This window comes from Eptatretus burgeri, chromosome 8 (genome assembly GCF_056783735.1).
Source record: "Eptatretus burgeri isolate ZD-2024b chromosome 8, Ebu_testis_v1, whole genome shotgun sequence".
NCBI lineage: Eukaryota > Metazoa > Chordata > Myxini > Myxiniformes > Myxinidae > Eptatretus > Eptatretus burgeri.
In genome coordinates this window covers 28990620-29017196 of record NC_140968.1, presented here as the reverse complement: position 1 = coordinate 29017196, position 26577 = coordinate 28990620, and the positions used below count along the sequence as shown (strand labels likewise).

General features: G+C 42.9%; 1 protein-coding gene and 1 long non-coding RNA gene across 4 annotated transcripts; both read left to right on the top strand.

The window, feature by feature from the left end:
• Window positions 1-79: 79 nt before the first annotated feature.
• Window positions 80-14043, top strand: JMJD6 (jumonji domain containing 6, arginine demethylase and lysine hydroxylase). 2 transcript variants are annotated; one of them, XM_085891348.1, is made up of 6 exons: window positions 80-377; window positions 1839-2227; window positions 3477-3763; window positions 8462-8597; window positions 13261-13393; window positions 13588-14043. In XM_085891348.1, exons 1-6 carry the CDS (start codon window positions 249-251, stop codon window positions 13714-13716), a joined length of 1203 nt encoding a protein of 400 aa, XP_085747474.1. In that variant the 5' UTR covers window positions 80-248; the 3' UTR covers window positions 13717-14043. The 2 variants fall into 2 exon arrangements, with proteins under 2 accessions (XP_085747474.1, XP_085747473.1); XM_085891347.1 differs by having other exon boundaries at window positions 3432-3763.
• A 3511-nt stretch (window positions 14044-17554) lies between these two features.
• LOC147021418 (uncharacterized) lies at window positions 17555-24703 on the top strand. 2 transcript variants are annotated; one of them, XR_015060789.1, is made up of 4 exons: window positions 17569-23550; window positions 23725-23883; window positions 24126-24183; window positions 24536-24703. It is a non-coding gene; the product is annotated as an uncharacterized LOC147021418 (long non-coding RNA). The 2 variants fall into 2 exon arrangements; XR_015060788.1 differs by having other exon boundaries at window positions 17555-23550; window positions 23725-24183.
• Window positions 24704-26577: the final 1874 nt, after the last annotated feature.

Sequence of the window (26577 nt, the reverse complement as noted above, 5' to 3'; positions counted from 1 at the left end):
AAGAGAAGAAGAAGAAGAAGAATCTGAAGAAGAAGAAGAATCTGAAGAAGAAGAAGAATCTGAAGAAGAAGAAGAATCTGAAGAAGAAGAAGAATCTGAAGAAGAAGAAGAATCTGAAGAAGAAGAAGAATCTGAAGAAGAAGAAGAAGAAGGAGAAGAAGAAGAAGAAGAAGAAGAGGACGTCTCCCTCGAGTCTTCCTGGAATGAGAGATTTTGATACAGTGCACCACACGTGATTCATTCGCGCCATGAACCGTCGGAGTAGAAAGAGGATTAAAGAGGCGAAGGGAAGTGCTAGGCCTGAGCTTCAGGACGAGTTCGCATGGACAAGGCATGACTACTTGGACAAATTCGATCTCTCATTCAGCACGGTGAAGGTACGTGCTGCACAAAGGGTCACCGACCTGGCGGCTTGCCATTGCCATTCGATTATTTATCGATATCCTGTGATCTGATCATCGAACGGGATCTTTTTTTTTTTTTTTTTTGGAAATTGCTCTCATGCACTCGATGTATCCTGGTGTTGGCTTTACGGTTAAGGTGGCTGTCTTCAGATCTTAGGGTCTTGAGTTGGAGCACCTGTCGTGCCGTTAAATAACACCAGTTGGGTTCACTCGGCCTGTCATTCTTCCGAGGTCGGCATAATGATCACCACGTGGCGACTGGGTTAATAAGCCGTTGGAGTGGCGACCCGTCCAGCACTGTACTCGGCAGCCATGTCGGCCTCACGAGGTGAAAGGGATGGTTATTTATTCATTCACCCGCTCTGTTGGACACGAGTCCCTGCCCAATGCAGTGGGAGTGAATATGTAATGTATCATTGACCGACACAGAGTCGTTTATCATTGATGACGTCATTGTAATATTGTACCTAACTCTCTCTCTCCCCATCCTCTTTCCTTCCGACTTCCTCTCCCTGTCCCCCGCCCGCATCCTCTTCCTTGCTCTCCCTCACATCCTCACCCCTCCCCCCCCACGTCCTCGAACCATTCTCCCTTCCCTTAATCCTCTCCATCACCCACATCCTCCTCCCCCTTCCACGTCCTCCTCCCCCTTCCACGTCCTCCTCCCCCTCCCACATCGTCCTCCCTCCACTTTTTCCCTCCCCCTCTCTCATGTCCTTCTTCCCTCTCCCCTCTCCCCCTCTCCCCTCTCCCCCTCTCCCCTCTCCCCCTCTCCCATGTCCTTCTTCCCTCTCCCCCTCTCCCATGTCCTTCTTTCCTCCCCCCTCTCCCATGTCCTTCTTTCCTCCCCCCCTCTCCCATGTCCTTCTTTCCTCCCCCCTCTCCCATGTCCTTCTTTCCTCCCCGCCTCTCCCATGTCCTTCTTTCCTCCCCCTCTCCCATGTCCTTCTTTCCTCCCCCCTCTCCCATGTCCTTCTTTCCTCCCCCTCTCCCATGTCCTTCTTTCCTCCCCCCTCTCCCATGTCCTTCTTTCCTCCCCCCTCTCCCATGTCCTTCTTTCCTCCCCCTCTCCCATGTCCTTCTTTCCTCCCCCCTCTCCCATGTCCTTCTTTCCTCCCCCCTCTCCCATGTCCTTCTTTCCTCCCCCTCTCCCATGTCCTTCTTTCCTCCCCCCTCTCCCATGTCCTTCTTTCCTCCCCCCTCTCCCATGTCCTTCTTTCCTCCCCCTCTCCCATGTCCTTCTTTCCTCCCCCTCTCCCATGTCCTTCTTTCCTCCCCCTCTCCCATGTCCTTCTTTCCTCCCCCCTCTCCCATGTCCTTCTTCCCTCCCCCCTCTCCCATGTCCTTCATGTTTTCTCCCCTCCCACCCCCCCTCCCCATTTCCACTGACTCCACCCTCCTCATGTCCTGACCCACTCTCTGCTCCGTATTTAGGATAATGTGGAGAGAGTGGATGCAGACCAGACTTCACTGGAAGAGTTCGTCGAGAATTACGAGAAGCCTTACAAACCATGTGTGATCATCAATTGTGAGAATGGATGGCCTGCACTCGAAAAGTGGACTACCGAGAGACTGCAACGCAAATATCGAAATCAGAAGTTCAAGTGTGGAGAGGACAATGAGGGCTACTCGGTGAAGTTAAAGATGAAATATTATGTAGATTACATGGCTAACACGCAGGACGACAGTCCACTGTATATATTCGACAGCAGTTTTGGTGACCATCCCAAAAAGGGAAAACTTCTCGATGACTATGAAATCCCATTGTTTTTTCGAGACGACCTGTTCAAGTACGCGGGCGAGAAGAGAAGACCGCCATATCGGTAATGAGTGAGAGACTCTTTACAGTTCCGAGTACAAATATTGTTGCTCGCAATGAAACGTGAACTTGTTGCGGAATATTTTCTGTTTGCTAGAACCAGCTTTGTATTTTTGTTGTGGGTTTCCAACCTGGGCAGGTTCTGAAATTAATGGTTCGAAACGACAACGACGGAGTGGATTTTACCTAATGATCCAGTCACTTTTGAAGCTTCCGTTCACAATGTGGTTTGCATATTTTCGTGGCAGGAGGGAGCATGGCTGTGCCACTGATGCGGGGCCCCCATGTAGATTAGGAGAGGATTTGGAATTTGTTCAGGGTACCAGCAACAATGGCCTGCTCTTTGTGAAAGGCACAAACGATACTCTGAGAAGGGTCTCCGGCCTGACATGCCATCTGCAGGGTGGGACGCGTACTCGTTGGGTTTTAATTTTAACGACTCTTGGCATTGGACAACACCAACCACAGCTTCCATTGTATGGGGCTTCATTAGTGGAAGCAGGACTTTGTGGTTAAGCGAGCGTAACGGATGAGCAGAGGATCTTTTCTCGGGTGGGTAGTGTTGGTTTCCTATGATGAATTTTGTTTAATTGCGTGTGTCGTTCATCCGAAGGACGTTGAGCTAGAGGACTCGTCTGCCAGCACTGGTTGTTGCCAGACATTAAAGATCCCACAGTGTCTTCTTTGAAGAGAAGGCAAGTTATCGCCAGCAACCTAAATAAATTGCTGCCCTCCATCCCCCAGACGAGCGGAGTGGCGACCCAGTCTTCTTATCCAACAATGAATTCCATTGTTGGATTCTACGGCCTTGCGGATTTAGGACGACACGGAAGGATGGGATTTGTGCGACACAAACGTGAAACTCTACAAACAAATCCAATCTTACTGTCATCAGAAAACTTCTCAAAGTGGGCGATTGTATTCATACTGGAAGTTAAAAGCCCTGCATTTATGCAATCCCCTGCATGCTCACACCAGGGTGGTAGTTTAGAGTCAAGACTGGACTAGGCAGTTTGAAGGTGAGAGCGATATCAGATTATTATTTTTTTTTTCAAGATGTACAGCAGCCATTCCCAAAATGTCTTTGCCTGTGAGTTACCGCAATGATGCAAACATTTTCTGCTAATTTTGTGTAACTTTTATTGTTTAATTGAGCAATCTACATTGTTAAAGGTTGATGTCGGACCCTGCCACCTTTAGGGCTGCAGCCATAGCATGGAGCCGCATCACGTAAGAGTATGGTGTTTGCGCAGATGGTTTGTCATGGGTCCTTCACGCTCTGGCACTGGGATCCACATCGATCCGTTGGGGACCAGTGCGTGGAATGCCCTCATATCGGGTCAAAAGCGCTGGTGCCTCTTTCCCACGCATACTCCACGAGACCTGATTAAGGTCACACGGGAAGAGGGAGGTCACCAGCAGGACGAGGCCATCACGTGGTTCAACGTCATCTACCCACGTACCCAGCAGCCCAACTGGCCAAAGGAATTTAAGCCGCTGGAGATTTTACAAATGCCAGGGGAAACCGTTTTTATCCCAGGTGAGGTGTGGGCCTTGATAACAGGATCGTTAAAAGGTTGTATTGATGAAATGCACAAACAAGAGGGGGGAGCGGGGTTGGGTGGGGGAGTTGTTATCGGAAGCAAATGTCTTTATTGGTTCACGAGCACCAGCCAGAGTGACCACTATATTTGTTATGTCTGTGTCTGTCTGTCTGTCCAGAGCATATCTCCGTGGACTTTGATCCAATCTTGATGAAACTTGGTTATGTGTTCGATATCAATGTCTAGTTGTGTTTTCCTGGACGAGGGCGTGCTACGCCCATTGTGGGCAGAGCCACGCCAAAAAAATAGCCATTTTTAGGGGGTAGTCAGATTAAAAATCTATCTTCTCAGGAATTGACTGAATGGAATGGGTTCTTTGGTATTTGAATAGCAAAATGAATTATTGAAAACTTGTCATTGTCCGATTTTTCATTTTCGTCCCATGGTCAAGGTCAGAAGGTCAAAAACTTAGAAAATTGTGAATTTTGACATAAAAATCATACGACCGCCCAAACTTTGAGAGCTAGGATGACAATATTTTTTTATGCATAATCTTGAGGTCATTCCCCACCTAAAGTCTTGAAACCATTTTGCTCTATCTCGAACACCTTGCCCGTGGCGCCCCCTTCAAGTTTGTTTTTACGCTGATTTCATCAAAGCATGGATAATCCGAGGAGTGCGAAATGCCATATAGCCTATATGACATTATATTGTTCCTGGAATGTTCCGGAGGAAGTTTTGCACCAAAGGTCATAATCCTTGACCTTTGACCTTTAAAGGCCACAAAGGTCAAGTTTTCAAAGTTGTGGGAATCGAACCGGGTTTTCGACCTTCTTCGACGAACTAACTCCAATAAGCTAAAGCACGTATCCTGTTTCCTTATTTTAATGTCCACAACATTGTTTTGTGACCTTTAAAGGTTATGCAAAGGTCAAATTTTGAAAGTTGTTGAACGAAACTGGGTTTTCGACATTTTGCAGCTAATAACCTGTCACTCGTACCCATAGACTCCTATAGAGAAGGACTGGAACCTCCCATGCTCAGGGTTTATAACTTGAGTCTGAAGGATTAACTTGAGTCCGGGGCTAAAATGACTTCTAGAAGGGCTAGAGACACGATCTCGGGATCCATATAGGGGTTTTTGAGGACGGCGAGTTCAATCGTGTCATTTTCAACACCACCTGAGGTCATCTTCAAGGTCAAAAGGTCATGTTTCAAGGTCAAATTACTGAATTTTGGTATTTTTTGCCCATTTTTGTGTAACTCATAAACGGTGAGAGATGGCTGATTGTAATAAGATGCAAGTGTGTAGAGCTGTCAAACTTTGATATTTATTGTCATATATCGTATTACATAAACATTATATGCGTGTCACAACACTATGCCTATTACAACTATGTCTATGTCTATCACTAGTTGGAGAGCTTTTCTTGCCTCCTGAGGCATCCCATAGCTTTTTCTTTGTCACTTACATTGAGGACATGAGCTTTCAATAGAATGTTAGCTAAAGTAGTCCATGCAGCATTACTACTAGCTAAAGGTGCATCTCCAGAGGATAACAGCTCAGCAAAATGAAATCGGCAACGCATTTTAGTCTTGTCATGCAAATTATAGGCATAATGTACAAAAAAGACGGATGACAGAGTCGGCACACTCAATCCACCTCTATTCAAATTATCTAGAAACTCAGATGACACCTCGTTACCATCTCCATCATCAATGATCTCCATACTCGTGCTATCGCCGTATTTATGAACAAGGTGTCCGGCCAAATAAACTACTTTATGCTTAAGGGCATCGTCAGACCCCAAGAGATCCTGAGTGTATTGAGGAGTAATCTCGTCAATGAGTTAACTTCGCTCATCTGGATTTATGGAAGTTGTACAGTTCTTGTCGCAATCAATCACACGAGAACTAGATTCGGGCATAATATCATGCTTGATGAGTGTTTGCAAATTTACAATTTTAGCTGCACCCATAATGTCATGCTTAATGAGTGTTTGCAAATTTACAATTTTAGCTGCACCCATAATGTCAACTATGTCAATGTAGAAGTTTCCACCGCTTCTTTGCCTGGCTTGGCCGAAAAAAAACTTTTCCAAGGCTTCATCTGCAAATATAGCAGGAAGAACGTAGTCAGTCTTTCTCTGCCAGAAGCAATTTGGCAGCAATCCATATTATTACGTGTGGACACAGTGAAGACTTCAGCAGTTTGCTGAGTTAGCTTCAGCTTACGACCACCACCTCCTTGCCATGCGCAGGTTGATATAATTTGGCAGGCCTGCTCCAGCCTAGTGAAACTTGTACAGTTTGCTGTCCAAGGCTGTCTGGATTCGTCGCGCAGATGGATAGCTGAGAAACGGTCTTTCACGTTCATCATCTTGAACCACTCACTCATTATCTGGGTGAGGATGATTGTGCCTTCGCTGATGCCCAGTGAATCCTTGAAGGTCTTTAAAGCAGCGACAGTCTTGTCATACCAATGGTATGCTCTAGCGTTGAAGGAGCTTGGGGAAAACAGCGGTGTGCGTCAGCTTGGTTAAGCGAATAGGAGTAGCCCGGATGATCTCATAAACCTTCTGAATATCACTCCAGTAAGCTTTGTACTCATTACCATCTACGACAAATGAGAGTGTCTTGCCATCAACAGTAATCCAGTTGATGCGAACATTTTTGAAGATGTGCACGTAGTTGTACACTAAGAACATAGATTGCTCTTGAATTGACAGCACTTGGCAACTTCCTGGTCCTCCAAGTTTTGAATAAACATTGCGGTTGGTATTGCAATTGTCACATATCAACGAAATCACAGTACCGCCAGCACCAACTACAGCTGATGCAGCTTTGATAAGGAGTTCCTTCAGCTGATCGGCAGTTAGTTTTTTGCAGGGCAAAATGCGTAGAATTTAGCGTGGACCACCGAAATAGCAGGCAACTTCAACAACCATAGCATGTGAAGCAAGCATTTCGTGTTCACCACCTGCTGCTGCATTTTGAGCATATCCTACAACATGCCCTCCAGAAAATCGCAATGTCTCGACCAGCTTTACCTCGTCAAACATTAAATTGACCAAACGCTGCTGTGGTTTAAGCTGGTCGAACAAGGTTTTGAGGTTGGAGTCCTGCTGACTACTAGCAAGCATCTTTTTACCTTTTTTGTTGATGGTAGAATGATTAAGCCGGATCGACGAATCATTTTGTATGCACTGGGTAATATGTTGTGAAGCTGCATTGCGAAAATCATAGTATCAGTATCAAATCGGCGACGGTCAAGAGGTTTGAACATAAGATGCAGCTGCGATAGAAGGAAGGTGAAATGAGGAAGCTCGTGTGCCTCAGTCATCCAACAGAGCTGGCTTATTACAAGCTGAAGAATTTCCTTGCTTGTGCATTCATAGATGTTTACCTGGTCAGTTATGGATCTAATCTGGGACCATTTTGAGAGCAGGCTGTTCTTCTGCAAAGGAAAAAGTCGTTTGGGCACCTCAATGCCATCTTTCTCAACTCTATTCAAGAATAGAAATCCAAAAGGTGAATGAACTTGTTGGAAATGAAAGAACTGCTTGACAGTTTGTCCAGTAGCATCAGTTCTTGATAGGTAAAGGTTTTCCTGGTCTTTTATGACGTTAAAGCCAGGAAAATAGGAGCTGATTTTAGCACAGAAGTGGTCGAAATCTTGGATATTGTCTGCAGCCTCATCAGCTGCCTGCATCTTCTTAGCTCTTGATTCTGACGTAGAAGATGATGTTGGGCGTTGGGCTGAGGTCACCTGCTTCAAAGCTGATTTCGGTACTCCAGGAAATATTGATGGGGGTTCTTTGGGTGGTTTGCCACCCCTAACTGACACCCAATCGCAATTGAAATGTCTCACAAATGTATATATATATATATATGTATATATATATATATATATATATATATGTATATATATATATATATATATATATATATATATATATATATATATATATATATATATATATATATATCTCCAATCAAACTGGATCACTACTACAAGATTCTGTCCAATCATTACTACAAGACTTTGTCCAATCAAACTGGATATAATTGACTCACTCATGTTGCGTGTGCTGTTACCCAAGTCCTTGTTTGTTCAAACCAGCAGGACGATGGCCTCCCTCAACATCAGTTGAGGGGTGTTTGAAATACTCGCTACAAGAGAGTTAAAGCAGGAATGAGTAATCTGTTCAGGGTGCCCAAATTAACTTGCCTACTCTTCACATGACACTGTGAGATCTTTAACATTCACCATCTTATACCAGCAGACGGGACGCTCGGCTTGACATCATCCGAGGGATGGCACGCTTCATGATAAAACACCCTGATTGTGACAGTTTCTGGTCGGGAATCAAACCTAATCGAGAACAGGCAAACCAACTGCACTACCTCAGCACCATCTTGTTGGCATCATTCGCTCACGAATGTGTCGAAGGTGTGAGATGGTGTGAAATGTTTCGAAATCACGATAATGGATGGAGCAGTGTCTGTCTGCCATTGCAGATGCAAGTCATCTTTCCTGAGACCAAAAAAAACCCCATGAGACTTTGATTAATGGGAAGAACCGAGGCTTTAATCATGATTGATAAAAAAGTCATTGTTGAGCATTTTTGAGAAGGTCTCATTTTTTTTTTTTGTACAATAATAGCTTCACTCTGCATCCTGTGTTTATCCAGGTGGTTGGTGGCATGTTGTTCTAAACCTTGATAGCACAATTGCAGTGACACAGAACTTTGCAAGCAAGACAAACTTTCCTGTGGTTTGGCATAAGACCGTCCGCGGTCGGCCCAAGCTCTCGCGCAAGTGGTACAGGTACGTACATTCTGTCTTCTCTGTCCATCCTTCAACAACCACGTCCTTATTCTCCCATACTACATTTCATACAAATATCCTGATTCTTAAAAATACCATGCTGCTTTGAGAACAGATCACCCCTCAGTGTGGGACAAATACCACAATGGTTAACCTGGAAGACGTTTTTTTTTTCGCCTTTTGATGAATAACATGTCGGAAGGTACATCCAAAAGATGGCTGGTACAAGAGTCTGTAAATAAATGTTTGACTGTACATGGTATCCCAGATAAGACTGATCATTATCCCAACGCTTTTTGAAAAAATAGGACCACTGGACCTGTAGCTTAAGGCGCTGTCACACCTTGACTTTTTAGCCAGCAATGGCAACGTATAAAAATGTATGTAAAACGTTGGCGTACGCTGAAGTTTTGAGGTTTTTTTTTTTAAGTTTTGGTCGTATTCATAACGTGTTGGTCGTATGCATAACATATTAGTAACGGGCACAGAACATTTCGTTGTCTTATAGATAACTTATACCAACGAATGCTTAGCCTGTTGTCGGCGTTCACAACCTATGCCCAACGACAGTTTAACTTTGGCATAGCACGCTGCACGTATCGCCGACGAACTCGTGGCGTTCTCTGTTAAAAACCTGCCACACGCCGATTTAAATCATAACCGCCTGAAAATTGGAAGTGTCAACATCGCAGTCACACCTTGACGATTTAGCCAGCGTATGCCGACCTATGAAAAATGTGTCTAAAACGCTGGCACACGTCGAATACAGTATGGGTAAGTTGTGTATACGTTAGGAGCACGCTGAAAAACGAGGAAGTACGCCGTCATATTCCGTGGTACGTCGAGTACGTCGTGAAATTTCAAGCATGCTGAAAATTTGACGACGTACTCGACGTATGGCTCACAAGTTCCGCATACGCTGGCATAAGTTCTCTGCACGCTCCGCGATCGTTGACACACATCGGACACACGTTACTTGTAAGTTACTCATAAGTCGAAACATGTCGAGGTAATGTTTAGCATACCCGAAACTTAATTTTTAACCTACGAGTAACGTGCTTTGAACCTATGTGTAACGTATCTCAAACGCACATTGTCGTATATAGACGAATTTGATTGACGTCTTCCGGATGACCACAGAACTTGCTTAACGTGTTTCTAACTTACATCTACCGTATAATGGTGATTTGGCAGCGTTTAGGGGAATTGGTATATACAAATGGGCTTCACAAGAGGAACCCGTCAGTGTTCCAGACTCCATGTTGAGTAGATATCAATGTCAGTAGTATCAGTCGTAGTAGTATTAGGTGAGTGTGTCAGTAGTAGTAGTAGTAGTATTGGTGGTAGTAGTAGTAGTAAGTCTATGTAAGTAGTAGTAGTAGTAGTAGTAGTAGGTCCATGTCAGTAGTAGTAGGTGAGCATGATGGGGAGGGTGTGGATGATGATGGATTCTCGTTGCGTCCACGAATAGGAGACTACTTTGCACCATTGTTCGATGTTCTTTTCGGCTAATTTTTTTTTATCATTCCCACGATGAACTATTTTTTTTTGTTTCAGTTTTTAAAGTATTCAAAACGACTTGGACAAATGCATAATGTACTCGTAATGAACACAGAACGCTTCGATAACTTGTAGATAAGTTATACCAACGATTGATTAGCGTGTTTTAGGCGTCCACAACCTATGCCCAACGATAGTCTAATGTATGCATAGCGTGGCAGCTTGTCGTCGACGATTACGTGAGGTTTTCTATTCATGGGCTGCAACTTCACTTTTAATAAATGCCTGTCACTCGCCTATTGTTTTTGGACGTTGGTGCTCGGCAATTGAAATAGTTTTCATTGAACGAGTTAAATCGCTTCCACCTCACTGCAGTCACGGCACCAACAGCAGCAGGCTCAGTGCCAGCCTCATGCCAGGCTCAAGCGGATCCCTGTAGAAGGTGTACTGCTTGGTTATCTTTGGACCCACTCTGGCTAGCAGCTCGTCGAACATCGCTGGGGGCATTTGCATGAAGTCGATGAAGGATGCATGGTCCTCGTTCCGGAGTTCCACCATGAGCTGGTCATATATGCCGTAATAGGGTCGCCTCCCGATCCATAGTCTGACCCAGTTCCTTCTCCTTCGTTCACGTCTTTTTCTCCCGGCTCTATTGGCACGCAACTGGTGCAATGTCAACTCGATGAGGTCATGTTGATGTTCGAGGACAGGTAGGTATTGTCGTCTCAGCCTTGCCATATCCTCCATCTCTCAGAATGACATGGACATGTACTCACCACGAAGTCTAAAGAAAAGACGGGTTCCGCCTGCGAATCCCCTTTTTATATACCAATTCCCCTAATCGCTGCCAACACGCCATTATACGGTATCTGTAAGTTAGAAACTCGTTCAGTGGTCGTCCTGAAGACGTCAAATACGTATTTGTGCGTAGGACATGCTTTACAAATAATTCCCAAGCACCTTACTTATAGGTTATAAATAAGTCACGGGTACCCTAAACATTACTTTGATGTGTTTCGACACGTGTTTCGACATATGAGGAACTTTCAAGTAACGTGTTGCAAAGTGTGAACAACGTTCGTGTAGCGTGCTTACAAAACGCTACTCGTAGGTTAGAAATAAGTTTCAGGTACGCTAAACATTACCTCGACGTGTTTTGACTTATGAGTAACTTACGAGTAACGTGTGTCAACGATCGCATAACGTGCCTACAACTTATGGGCAGCGTAGCGGAACATGTGAGCCATACGCCGGCATACGTCGTAAAATTTCAAGCATGCAAAAATTTCAGGACAACCCAAAAGTACAACGTTTAAAGCCAGCGTACTACGACGTATGGCAGTGTTTTTCAGCGTGCTCTTAACGTATACAAAATGTACCCATAACGTATTCGACGTGTGCCAGCGTTTTAGACAAATTTTTCATAAATCGGCATCCGCTGGCTAAATCGTCAAGGTGTGACAGCGGCTTTATCTGGGCCCTGGCCGACAGCTGCAACCCTAATTTGGTACCATTTCTGACTGGTCGGTTTGGTGAGGAAGATCGTTGAAGGAATTTTCACGATTTTCCAAATATTTTACTATGCCCGCATTTTGACACATTTCTGGTCAAGTGATCGGCATGACCTCCGTAATTTAACATCACGACCCTGTCCTAATGTTATACCCCATATTTGGTAGCATTCTGACAGGTGGGTCAAGAGAAGAAGATTTTGGAAGGAATTTGTGCGACCGCCATTTTGACACACGTCTGGTCAGGTAATTAGCATGGCCTCCGCAATTTAACATTCGGACCGTGTCCTAATATTGTGACCCAAATTTGGTAGGATTCTGACTGTTGGGTCTGGAGAAGAAAATTTTGAAGGAATTTATACGATTTTCACAAAAATTGATAAAGTAGGCCATTTTGACACACTTCCGGTCACGTGATCGGCATGACCTTCACAATTTACCATCCCTACCCTGGCCTAATGTTGTAACCCAAATTTGGTAGTCTTCTGACTGGTGGATCTGGAGAAGGAGATTTTTGAACGAATTTATGTGATTTTCTCAAAGATTGACCGAGTCGACCACTTTGACATACTTCCGGTCACGTGATCGGCATGACCTTCGCAATTTACCATCCCTACCCTGGCCTAATGTTGTAACCCAAATTTAATAGCATTCTGATTGGTGGGTCTGGAGAAGAAGATTTTTGAAGAGATTTACTGAGTCGGCCATTTTGACATAGTCATGTGACCAGAACGAGCTTTGCAATTCATGTTACCATTCAGGAGAGGAACGCTCCTGCTAAATTTCAGCCGGATCGGCCCAGCGGTTTGGCTGGAGAAGTCGAAAAAGGAGACGGACGGACGGATAGACGGCGCGCGATGACAATACCTTATATTCCAGATAAGATTTTTTTTTTTAAACGGGGGGTGTATTGTAATCTGCTCTGTCTGCCTGTCTGTTGGTCTATCATGCTATCTCCTAAACAGTTGTGCAGAAATTCACCAAAATTGGTAGTTATGATCACCACATGGCATGAAGGTGCGAGCGCAGTATCATTTTGGCCGCACCCCCTGTGGTGGTGACAAAATACCAAAATTGCAATGATGGGAACATTTTTTGGGGACTTGAGATCACAGGGGTCAAAACGGGGAAAAAAAATTTAAGCAAATTTTGATATTGGGTCATTCCTGGTGGAACTTTCAGCCATATTTAAACTTTTCTTTAGGTGGGAAGTGTGGGATTTGTGAAAGCCCTCCATCTACATTCTCGTTTTAACAGCACCCGAGAAGAGTTGTCTGAGAAAATGGAGCACTCCTTGAACAAACTCAAAAGTTTTCAACTCACTTCATAGCACACAGGAAAATAACAGCCCTGTTCTCGATTCTTATTCTCATGCAGAACCCTTTTACATTTGTATGAGTTATTTAATAAATAAATGGTTTGCTCTTGAGTGGGACACTATGGAATTGGATTTTTCCATTGCAGACGGTCTCATGATGAAAGCAGTGTACAACAGCTTTGTAAAAACTCTAAAAGCAGTCTCAAGTTGTATTTGATCATTCTCGCTTTTTATAAACTTTTTTTCTGACCTGGATGGATAATTTTCCGTTACATACCAAGCATTGTGATTGGTCCATGATTTATGAGAACATGTGGCTGCTGTTCCTGTGCAGGGTTTTGAAACAGAAATGCCCGGAGTTGGCTGTCGTTGCCGATTCTGTAAACCTGCAGCAGTCGACTGGGATGGCGTCCGATAGTTCCAGCGATTCATCTTCATCGTCGTCTTCCTCCGATAGTGACACGCAGGTAAAGTGTATCTATGCAGCGAGCATGTCTTCTATTGGTTTCTAACCTGTGCCCCTGCTGCAGATGTAAAATGCTCGTCGATCTTCCGATGAATATTGATCGTCATCTAACGTCCTTCACCACTCATGGCCTTGAAATGAATATCTGTTTAACTTTGGCGTTTTTTTTGTTTGTTTTTTTTTGTCATTTTACAGAGTGAATTGGAGAACGACAAAGGGGTGATGCAACAAAGGAAGAGGATGAAAGGCAACGGCACCACGCCCACTTCAGAAATTACAGACAAAGACTGCGGTTTCAAAAAAGTTCGGAGTTCAAGTCGATAACGGTGCATTCGATGTTGGATTAAGCCTCCGGACGACCTCGGTGAATGAGATTGGTTGGTGTGATCTCTCTTTAATGTTGCTGCTTTTGTTTGCATTTGGAGTTGCTTCTCTTCGTTGAGACGCTTCACGAATGACATATTTGAATGATCTGTTAGGTGACGTAACGTACGAGCAACATTTGTCTTCAACTGTTTGGACATCAATGAAATGCTGACTTTTGTAATTGAACGGTAAAACTACAAAAGTTTGTTTTTTTTAAATTAAGTTTGTTATATTTACAAAATAACAAGCATTTGAAAGTGATAATAAACTCCATCCCTCTTTGTGTTTCTGCTTTTTCTTTTCTTTTTTTTCAAATTCCCAACTAGAAACCGAAAATTAAATGAATCGACTACACCATCACAATAGTTATGCTTTATCATGTGATTCATAGGGATTTGAAATTTACACCAATTTGAGAATGAAGGAATAGTAATAAGGGGAAGTATTTCGCATTTACCTGTGAACAAGCATGACTCATTACTTGGTTTTGGCCTCCAGGTGGGTAAATACAGTACTCTTGCCTTGTAGGCATTCATTGTTGTAAATGATGATTCCATTACAGGTCATTTATCGTTTGGTTAAGGTATGGGAAAATATTAAGATCAAATCTCCTAACTTCGTACTTCTCTCTCTTTCTCTTCCATGTTAACGTGCAGTAACAGTAGAATCACGAGATCTGGACAAGTTCAAATGACACCAATTCCATTTTGCTCATGGACGTGAATCTAGCAACAAGTGCTAAACACAATGACATCTCTGATCATCGATTGATGTGGAATTATATATATTGTTGTGGGGTCGGGTGAGAAGACCACGAGGTGGGGGAAAGCTACGTCGATTCCCACCAGACTCCCCGGAATTGTAGGCCGTCGCTTACGGATAATTCCGTGACGCGGCAGGTCGCTTAACCGACCGTGGACACCAATAACTCAACCGCATGACCTAGGGTCCTCCTGTCTAGAATCAGGTTACCTAATTGACCACGCGGTTTAACCACCGAGGAACCACGCCCTCGGTACTCCTTGTCCGAACCGGATCACTCTACCAACTACGGATAACCTTTCTGGATCGGATGCAGCTGAGCGGCACTGCCAAGGACGTACCGGCTAGAAGGAACGGATTGTTGGGAATAAAGACCTGGCTAAACTTAGATCCGAACCATGCTGGACCAATGGAGGAAAGGACAAAGGCAAGCTGGGAACATTTCTACAATTATTATTTATTTACAATAAGCGAGGAAAAGCATGTGGCACAACAAAAGGTTTATTGGGGATGTAACCCAGGGAAAGATGAGAGAGGTGTGGGGTGCGACAATTATACAAGCAACTTACAAAAGCAGACAGTGCAGACTTGACGCGAGATTAATAAAAAACAACAACAAAAGATCTTGTACAGGCTTATCTAACGGACAGGCACCAACACACTCAGACAAAATAAACCCAATGAAAGGCAAAGGACTTTTGCAGCCAGGGAGGGAGGGAGTTGAGGTCACAGTTTTTGGTACCTGAGCATTTCGGGGGAAGCGATGCTCTGTGGTGCAGCACCCGACAAAAGCTGTGCAGTTCGGCCCACAGCCGCACGTATGGTAATCGTGTCTACAGCAGGAGCTTGAGTGGAGGAGAGTGGAGTCCAAAATAGCGAGAGTTGAGCCGGACCAGGCAAGAGGTTTGGTCGAGGTCGTGTCGGTGGAGACCAGAAGGCTGGCCGTCGAGGTGAGACGTAAGCAGAGCCAAGCAGCTGGAACACCTTCGCAACAACTTCTTCAATTCCCTTTCGCACTTCTCCTTCCAACGGCCTCCCACAACAACAACAACCTTCCCATCCACCGACAATCTTCCCATTCAACTCAATACCTTCGCATCCAACAACTCTGACTGACTTCTTCCTTTCCATCCACCCCAACTTCACCCCACTCTGAGGATTGCTCCGTACTTTATAGATCACGGAGCTTGGGGAGGAGCCATGGCGAAACTGACGTCATCGTCTGATCTGAGCATCCCGATTGGACCGGGCCTTCATGCGGTCCGCCTTTCTGGGCGGGGTTTTGGCCAGACGCTAGTTTGGCCCGCCCACGCCATGCGTGTCTGGGTTTGGGAAGGTGGATGCCGATGCGGCTTCCATAGCAAACGTCGGGATTTTGCCTCTGAAAACGAGTCGCTGGATAGACAGTGGTACGCTGTGGCCAGTGAAACGAGGGTAGCAAGCGAGATGATTTCACCTCAGAAAATAAAAGGAGGGAATAAAATAAAAGGGGAAAAATGATTTATTAATCCTAACTATAGCCCATCGCAACGCACTCCCTTGTCTTCCCACTAAACACAAGGAAGGGATCTAACTACACGTATATTAATGGAATAACTGACTCAGGACAACTGTATGTTGTATGCATACGGTTCTGAGGGGGTTTCTTCATGCTTCATGCTTGAAGAAAACATGCTTCAAATGTTTTCTTTATGTGTTTAATTGAGATTAAAATGTGTTTAAAATGTGTTTTGTGGAGGCGTCCATTCATCGCGGATTTTTACTTATCGCGGGAGGGTTTGGAACGTAACCCCCGCGAGAAACGGGGGATTACTGTATATATATATATATATATATATATATATATATATATATATATATATATATATATATATATATATATATATATATATATCCTTTGATTCATGCTTATTTTATATTTGATTCAAAAACGAATGAACCAAATTTTGCATATTGTGTTACGGTTTCTGTCGGGTAATATCTGGGGGGAAAGTCCCCAATTCTATGTAAATGTGTATCATGCAGTGCACCCAGTACTATCTTATATTACAAATCATCTTTCTCTATCTCGATATAAAGAAAGTTTAAATAACTTCACAACATGCATTTTGGTGATATTGACATCTGAAATAATAATTCGAAATTTTCAAAATGTTTCATTTCACTCATTTTATAAGCGGAGGTTCAAACCAACGTATCCAACACTGAGCTTCGCAGTGAAGTGGAAGTGATTTTTTGCAGGCACCATATTTAAGCACCAAGAATGGTTGATGAAGCTAGTGAGTGCTAGCTGACTTCCAAGCAGATGGGCAAATAATAGAGTGAACAGAGAAGAATGTGAAGTACAACAATATCTTTTGATTCGATCAATCAGCAAAGTGACGGGTAATTTTCTGGTAAACTATAATCTTCAAGCGAAACTAGAAAGAGCAATAAGAGAACAAGACTGCGCTTGAAACTAGAGAGCAGTGAAACAATAATTTCCTTTTAACTGAACCAAATCATTTATGTCATTCAAAAGCAACCTGATTAGCTAGTGACTTTAATGGTTAAGTAAAACGTTTACTCATACAGGTAATTGTGACATGCATTACTGGAAGGTACCCGCCGAAATTGCACGTAACGACGCGCTGTCCCTCAGACATTACTTGACTCCATCAAAATGATGGCAATGTCTGCCGGATGTGAAGTCACAGTCAAACTATTCACAATGGCAAGAGATACGTTTTTATGGAATTGCCCTCTCAAGTGATTGTGAGTACCCAAATTGTGTTAATAAATTATCAGAAATTAATAATCTTTGTGATGCATAAATACAACATTAAAATGAAATGACGGGAAAAAAAAAAGAAGTTAAATTCACACTCTCACGACATTCCGTCATGTCGTGATATTTTATGTGACAGACGTGCAAGAATATTATATAGATTACGACTGCACAGAGAAGTCTAACCCCACCGATATGCCAATGACATATAAAGAGTTTATTATACGATCGTAAGGAGAGCAAGTTGGGAATCGGCAGCAGCAGTCAACCTAGGTCGAAAAACCAGTTAAAACCAGTACACATTTTCAACTGGTCTCTATTGGTTCTTATTGGTCTTTAACTGGTCTCTATTGGTTTCAACTGGTACCAGTTAAATTCAGTCAGAATTCCAATTTCCCAGTTGAAAAAACCAGTAGCTCATATTTGTACCAGTTAAAGTCTTACTGGTTCCAGTTGATACCAGTTGCAATGTACTGGTCCCAGTTGATACCAGTTGCAATGTACTGGTCTCCCAGTTGATACCAGTTACAATGTACTGGTCCCAGTTGATACCAGTTAGTTAAATACAATTGTATTTCAACTGGTAATATATCACTCTATTCCAATTTCCATATTAAAACCAGTAAGAAACCAACTGGCTTTACTGGTACCAGTTGGCTACTGGTTTTCAACTGGTACCAGTTGACCAGTAAGCTACTGGTCTTTACTGGTTTTTTGACCTGGGAAGAGAGCATGTGCATGTGACATCACCACATTTGCGATACATCCAGAAACTGTCCCTCTACCAGAGGTTGGCCACATAAAGACATTGTTGGATTCTTTACGGAGGGACGGAGTAAGAATACGAATCTTTCTTGCACTAAAGGACGTGTTTCAGACACCTGATGAATTGCTTATTTGTTCTACGAGTAATACTCGCTTTCTCCAGGAGCGAGAGTATTTATTTTCAGAATTGACATCGTTTCTCAGCCCTCAATACCCACTTTGACCAACACGAGTCAGTAAACCACTTGCACTATTCCACGTGCACAGGTGAAGATCGCAAGTCGTCTCCCCACACTCGCGGGAGCAATGAAGGATGCATTTGGTGCCTGTGACCAGACTCTGGGTACCCCGAGCACGTACGTATGCAGGGTTTGGTGCAGATTGGCTGAGCTGTTTTCGATTCTATAATTATCAGATGTATACACACATATCGGCGCAAAGCTCCCCTCCCTTTATATGGGACGGTTTCTCTGTAAGCAACTTTAACATGGGGACTGAAAACTCGTTTCTCAGCTTCCACTGGACAAAATTGGCTACAAGTTTCAGAAGTAAATCGTTTGTACGTTGAGGTTAATATGTTCCAAATTTCAGTAACGTCCATTTCCTCATTCTTGAATTCTTAACAAAAAACCTCGAAAATCACGTTGGTTTCTGTCAGTCTCTCCGCCTGTCCGTCATCCGTTGACGTTCATATCTCAAAGACTATTCATTGAGACGAGCTGAAACTTGGAATATACATCGAACAATACGTCTAAATGGCTTTCAGAACAAATTCCACCTCAGTGCCAGAATTTTGGGGGTTTTTGCTCATTAGCTCTTAGCTTGAGTTCTGTTCTTGTGCAGTACAAGTATGCAATGGTTTTGTTGTTCGAAGCAGAGATTCCTGCAGCAATCAAGGACTCTAGAAAAGAAGGGACATTCCATGGCTTGTGGAAAATGCCAAACAACAGGAAATAAGGGACATTCCATGGCTTGTGGAAAATACCAGACAATAGGAAATAAGGCACATTCAAAAAATCTTGTGTGCATGCTGAACTTACTCCCCCTTGTGTTCTTTGGAGGAACCAAGTAATGCTCTGGAAAAGTTCATATAAATGGGCACCCCCACATATATCGGTTAAGACCCGTCGGTACGTAAAGTTATTTGTTCCTTGAAAACGAAAACACAGAAGATAATGTGCATGTGTGTGATTAATTTTTTTAATTGTTTTGTGTGGGTAGTACAGCATGCACACGAGTTTTTTTGAATGTGCCTTATTTTCTATCGTCTGGTATTTTCCACAAGCCATGGAATGTCACTTCTTTTCTATTGTTTTCCACATGGCACACACCATATAAAGGGGCCTTTTCTATGGCCCTGGCATTTTCCCCAGGAATTGCCTTGTTCCCCCGCGAGCACAAAGTCGGGCTAAGCAATTGGTTCACTCTGTCTGTCTGTGTCCAGGCGTCGGTCTATCATCGCGGACCAACTTAATTTCGATTGAATTTTATATTTTGAACACTGTGGAACATGAATTGGAACACGAGCCTATAGTTTGACAGTACTTTGACTGAATTTAGCAAATTGTATGGAATCTCGTCTGGTGAGATAATTGTTTTAGTCTATCGATCTGTGTGGCAGACAAAAATTTGAAAATCGTTACAACCAGGAAACTTGGGGTTTTTAAGGACGTCATAAAGGACGCAACCAACAGGCACGAAGAACTTATTTAATGTGTTAAATAAGGTGGTGTAAAAGTCGGTGTATCAATGGTGATAAACTTCTGAAAAAAACTAACTTTTTTTTTTCCTACATTCTTTAAAACTTATATTTTATTTTTATTTTATTAAATAGTTGACACTGTAGAACACAAATTTCCTTGTTTGCACTTCCAGAAATTTCACTTGGCAGTACTTGCATAGAATTGAATGCTCTCCAAACCAAATTTGCTTCTCGTGCTCTCAGGACAGCTGAACTTTGACCTTCTCCTCCTCCTCCTTCTTCTGCATTTTCTCCTCCTCCTTCTTCTCCTCCTCATCCCATGTGCTTTTTCTCAAGACTACGTGGGTTAAGGTGTTCTACATACTCTTGTTTTATCTCCTTGGATCTCCGAGTTGTGTTCCAGGAATATACAAAGACTATGCCAAATGCAAACTCCAACGTAAGGCAAACGTGCACAAAGTCTTTTGCTTCCAACTGCCACGTCAAATTGCATTTGGACGATCCTGACCCACAAGATCATGTGATTATGAAATAAATGTGTTGCATGCACAAAATAGATAAGTTACACAACTTAAGTCAAAACAAGAAAACTGAAAAATCTCATGCTTTTGCAGTTTTGTGGCAGTTCCCACCGAACGAATGCAAGTCATGCGTGATTAGAAACAAACCCTGGAAAAATATGAATTGGTGGTACAGTTAACAGGCGTAACACAAACTCGAATGGCATTCGGTGGAGCGCTACCTCTGCCATGCTGAACAGTTTACGTTTTGTATCCCACTGATAAGCTGGATCTGGATTCTGACCTGAAGTAAAATCGAATTGGCTTGTTCTTGTCACCTACCCAATTCATCCACCAAGTTTTGTCATAACTCATCTAGAACTTTTTGAAATATCATGCTATATATAATTTTTGGTCCTATTACTCAATTGTGAAGAATCACTCAAAGAACTCTCGGAACCAGATCTTCACCAAAATCGAATCACTTCGTCTTTGTTTCATATTGTCCACCAAATTTCGTACGATTTCCACCATAACCTTTTGAGATACCATGCTCACATACAAACAGGTGGTGAAACATCAACTCCGTCCACCTTTGGTGGTGGGGGTAATGAACGAGAAAACAACGACGCAACCGTTGATTAGAGTGGGATGAAATATAACTTTTTTACTAATGAATGAATGGAAAGGACAGAAACACGTCTGGAGAGAAAGTACGTTGCGGTTGATGGAGAGATTTTGGGAACAGGCTTTTAAACACAAACTCATCATTTCATCATGGGGATGCAACCTGCATTCGTAAAGATTTTTTAAAACTCTAACAACAGACGGCCTGCAATGAACATCATGCTGTACTTACTCCACTTTTATTTTTTTTAAATAATTCTTCCTTAATTGTATACCTACCATCACTGGAGTTGGCCTTTTGGGACATTCCCATCTGAGCTCAGAGCAACTCATGATGCTCGGATCCAAGGTTCAAATCCCAAAGTGTTGATTTATTAATCGTTTATTTACTTATAGCCCTCATAAATAATGTAAAAGTACATCCACACTCTCATAATGTCCTTGTCATGAATGCAAGTTATCTACAAGCTCCTCCATGAGCATGAGCGAATGCGACAGCATATCTGCACTCCTCCATCTGCCAGGTTCTGTCGATCGGATTGTGTCCCAAGTGTTCCTGTTTGTTGAATCATCATTTATCACTGTACATTGAGCTCACGCATACATTTTTTTATCTGCTTTTGTTTTTCGCATTCGGAGAGTGGAGTTGGCATGTGGTCTACCTGTACTGTATATCAGTTGTTCTGCTTCCTCTTGCTCTTCTCTACCCCCAACTTCATTCTCTATATGCCTTCTCTCTCAATTCTCTTGTGACTGCTTATTTAGATAAAATACACCACCTCCCACACTGGATTTTTTTAAACCACTGCTCTAAAGACTGTGGAGGCCCCTGGGCAGTTTAAGACTGCAGAGGCCCCTGAGAAATTTAGGACTGTGGAGGCCCATGGGCAGTTTAGGACTGTGGAGGCCCATGGGCAGTTTAGGACTGTGGAGGCCCATGGGCAGTTTAGGACTGTGGAGGCCCATCAACAGTTTAGGACTGTGTAGGCCCATGGGCAGTTTAGGACTGTGTAGGCCCATGGGCAGTTTAGGACTGTGGAGGCCCATGGGCAGTTTAGGACTGTGGAGGCCCATGGGCAGTTTAGGACTGTGGAGGCCCATGGGCAGTTTAGGACTGTGGAGGCCCATGGGCAGTTTAGGACTGTGGAGGCCCATGGGCAGTTTAGGACAGTGGAGGCCCATCAACAGTAAAGGACTGTGGAGGCCCATCAACAGTTTAGGACTGTGTAGGCCCATTGCAGCTTAGGACTGTGGAGGTCCATCAACAGTTTAGGACTGTGCAGGCCCCTGAGCAGTTTAGGACTGTGTAGGCCCACGGCAGTAGGGAAAGAATACTGGTTCTGGCTCACTTTTCCCCATGTAAATGAATGGGGGATTTTCAGCCATGAAATTTTTCTTTTTTTTCCCCTAAAAAAATAAATCCCCTTTTTAGCCCAAGGTATATTTATTTGTCTCCCCTTTTAACCTGGAGCCTGGTGTTGGCTTAGTGGTTAGGGTGGCGGCTTGGGATCCCAGGGTCCTGAGTTCAAATCCCGTTGGCTGCTGAATTAACACCAGGGGATTGACTCAGCCTGCCATCCTTCCGAGGTCGGCGAAATGAGTGCAAGTGTACTGGTCCCGGTGTATGCCCCGGTTAGAATAGGTGTACCATATCCCTGTGTGTCGTAAGAGGCGACCAGGGTTGGTGTCAGGAAGGGCATCCGGCCATAAAACATTGCCTCAAGAAAAAGCCAAACCCCTGCACAGCAGGGAAAAATGGCTGTAAAAACGGTCATTTTTTATTTCCCCTTTTAACCTAGGGGCTCTCTATTCAAATAACCCATACAACAAGATAAAGATTTGTTAAAGGTGATTCTAAAGAAATATCTGAAACGTCTAAGCCCCGGGGCACTCTCTATTCAAATAACCCATACAACAAAATAAAGATTTGTTAAAGGTGATTCGAAAGAAATATCTGAAACGTCTAAGCCTCGGGGCACTCTTTATCAAATAACCAATGCATATTGTTTAGCTCACTCATTGAACCTATAAACATTTGTTCATTCTCAAATTCCTTCAATAGTTTAATTTTCTTTGCACAATAATCCCCATCTAAAATATTGAAAAACAAAACATTTGAATCTTTATATTTTTTAAGATACCCCTTTTGTGCCATTACGAAATGATAAACTTCTCTTAATGATCTCATCTGGCCACCGCCCGAGTTGCAAATCATTTTTGTACATAAACCATGCCAGAAAAAAAGTTTTGTTTCAAATGTTTTCAGTTCATGCCGTGAAAATGAGGAAGTGTTTTTTTGACACGGCCGTGCTGTGTGAATGAGGAAGTGGTTTTGGACTGTCGTGCTGTGAAAAAATAGGAACTATTCTGTGAGACAAGGTCTCGTGTTTATATTTTATCTCAGAACACGAACTGAAAACATTTGAATCAAAACTTTTATGGCGTGGTTTATGTACAAAAATGATTTGCAACTCGGGCGGTGGCCAGATGAGATCATTAAGAGAAGCTTGTCATTTCCTGTGCCCACACCCAATGATTAAGCAATCTCCTCATCGTTGCTTTATAAGCGGTTCGCCAGACAAAGTTTCTGCCAGACGGGATTTTCATTTTTACAACTGAGGCATGGACGATCTTTCTTCCGATGAAGCCAACAGCCCACTACAGAGTTGGTAAGTTTGTGTATGCTTTTCTCTTTGAACGATGAAGCAAATGATTATGAATTAAATCATGATAATTCTGATATATATATATATATATATATATATATATATATATATATATATATATATATATATATATATATATATATATATATATATATATATATATATTTTCCCTGACAGGGCATTGGAAGAAATTGAGTTTACATATCACGACGTGGTTCATGAAATTAATACTCTTATTGAAGAGATCAATGATTTTAGAAGAGAATTGAAAGACATTTACAATGAGTGGCATGAAGTCTTATCACGTCCTCTCATCTCGAAGGAATTAAACCAATGGTGAGACACGTGTGTGTGTGCCTCTCTCTCTGTCTGTCTTTCTACCTACCTCTCTCTGCTCTTATTGAAGAGGCCAATGATTTATAATGACTGGTCTCTGATCTCGAATGAATTAAACCAATGGTGAGGCACGTGTGTGTGTGTGCGTGTGTGTGTGTGTGTGTGTGTGTGTGTGTGTGTGTGTTGCTTTCTCTGTCTGTCTCTTCATCTATACCCTTGACTTATTATTTTTTTTTTTTCAGCACTATCGCACAACATCAGCTGTTGAAGCAATCTTGTACAACACATGATTTTCTGGAGGTAAATATTTCTGAATTATTATTAATATCACTCGTACAACACATGATTTTCTGGAGGTAAATATTTCTGAATTATTATTAATATCACTCTCTCTTTAGAATGTCGCCTTATGTTGGTTGCATCATTAGTTTGGACGTGGTTTTGTCAGTACACTGGAATTCATTTTATTGACCTTGAAATTTTATTGACCGACGCGCTGTTCTGGCACATGCTCCCATACCTGACCTGACCTGACCTTGAAAGGATGACAGGCTCCTGGTGTGTTAATTCAGTGGTCAACGAGGCTTATTCATATTACCATGTAATTATCTTTATAGAACCTAATTATTATCCACTTTTTGTTTCAAAACAGAATATGGTGTCTGAGTTTCGAAATCACAAGACATCTGAAGAAGATTGCTGGGAAAGATTATACATTCTCGCAAATGAATATTTAATATTTTCAATATTAATAAATTATATTTGTTTTGTTTACAATTACTTGATTCTGAATTACAAGAAAAGAATAAAAGAGATGTAAAGGGGGAGGGGGGGTTGGGGGGAGGGGGGTAGGTGCGCTCCCCAATGACCCATCACCCCTCATCCCATCCCTCCCCTCCCCATGTGTGTGTGTGGGGAAGGGTGGGGGTGGGATGAGGGAGGTGGTGGGTCAAAGGTGGGGGCGCACAGGGGGGGGATGAGGGGGTGGGGCTTGTGTGGGCGGGGCCTGTGTGGGCGGGGCTTCGGTGGGGGCTTGTGTGGGTGGGGTGTGTGTGGGAGGGGCTTGGGTGGGCGGGGTGGGTGTGGGTAGGGCTTGTGTGGGTGGGGCTTGTGTGGGCGGGGTTTAGGTGGGTGGAGCTTGTGTGGGGGGGGTTTATGTGGACAGGGTTTATGTGTGTGGAGTTTTTGTGTGGAGCTTGTGTAGGCAGGGCTTATGTGGGAGGGGTTTATGTGGGCAGGGTTTATATGGGCAGGGGTTTATGTGGGTGGAGCTTGTGTGGGAGGGGTGAATGTGGATGAGGCTTATGTGGATGAGGTTTGTGTGGATAAATGGATGGGTGGAGAGATGGGGGATGGGTGGATGAGTGGAGCTTGTGTGGATGGGTGGATAATTTTTTAATTAAATAAACATGTTGCGTGTGTGGGGACCTAATTAACTAATCACTAATTATGTGAATATGATGAATATGGGTGGAGTTTGTGTGGGGTTTGTGTGTGTGGAGCTTGTGTGGAGTTTTTGTGAGGAGCTTGTGTGGAGCTTGTGTGGAGCTTGTGTGGGGTTTGTGTGGGGTTTGTGTGGGTGGGGCTCCGGTGGGAGGGGCGTGTGTGGGCGGAGTCAAAAAGGGGCGGAGTCAAAAAAATTCAATTTATTGGAGCTTGTGGGGGGGTGTGTGGTGGGGTTTGTGTGGGGTTTGTGTGGGCGGGGCTTGTGTGGGCGGGGGCTTGTGTGGGTGGAGCCAAAAAGGGGCGGAGTCAAAAAATTCCAATTTATCTTTGTCTTTTGTAATTCCTGTGAATAAAATGAACCTAAAATCTCTTCCCCTTCCAAATCATATATCTTATAAGTCCAAGGAACCGTATCTATTACATCAACAATTTTAAAAAGCTCGTTGGTCCATCTTTTCGTATAACCTTTTTCAAAATGAGATTTCCACCTATATATTCTTACGATATCACCAACTTTGAACTTAGGTTTTCTGACATTAATCTCTTTTTCATATTTTAATTTTGTAAATGTTTCTGATGGTTTCATATTTGTTGCCGTGTGAATCGTGTCATTATACTTATCCACAATATCCTGAATAAAAGATGACCATTGTTGTGAACCGAGTTGTGTGAATTTTTTATATAGTCTCTCTTTTAAGGTACGATTAAAACGTTCAACAACAACTGCCTTCCCTTCATTAAAGGTACTGTATAATGTAATACTGTTATTTTTTAGAAAATTCATAAATGTCTTGTTATAAAACTCTCTACCCTCATCAGTCCACAATTTTTTAGGTTTTCTCTTACTTTTATTAAATATCTGTTGAAAAGCTAACATAAGAGTATTACCTGTTTTGTTTTTTAAAGGGACAACCCACACATATCTACTCCTCAAATCAATAACGGTTAAAGCATACTTGTACCCCTTATCATTATTGAGTTCAATCAAATCAGCAGACCAGATATAATCTACTTCCTTGGAATAAACTTTCCTTCTCTGAAACTTTGTGAATATTGGTTTATGTAATTCATCAGCTAATTGCTCTTCAATCTTAATGACATCATTAGAGCTTACAAGTTTTTTGAATTTCCAAGTCCAAGTTTCAATTTAGCACTGATCATCTTCTTCACAATGAACCGATCAACTTTTTCTCTCAAGGTTGGATTTTGTATCAGAGACAAATTATGCAACATTTCTCTATCGGCTTC

Coding starts and splice junctions, on each gene's coding strand:
- JMJD6 (XM_085891347.1), top strand. CDS start 249: ATGAACCGTCGGAGTAGAAAGAGGATTAAAGAGGCGAAGGGAAGTGCT. Junction 2,228..3,431: donor AAGAGAAGACCGCCATATCG/GTAATGAGTGAG, acceptor TTAGGGCTGCAG/CCATAGCATGGAGCCGCATC. Junction 3,764..8,461: donor GGAAACCGTTTTTATCCCAG/GTGAGGTGTGGG, acceptor GTGTTTATCCAG/GTGGTTGGTGGCATGTTGTT.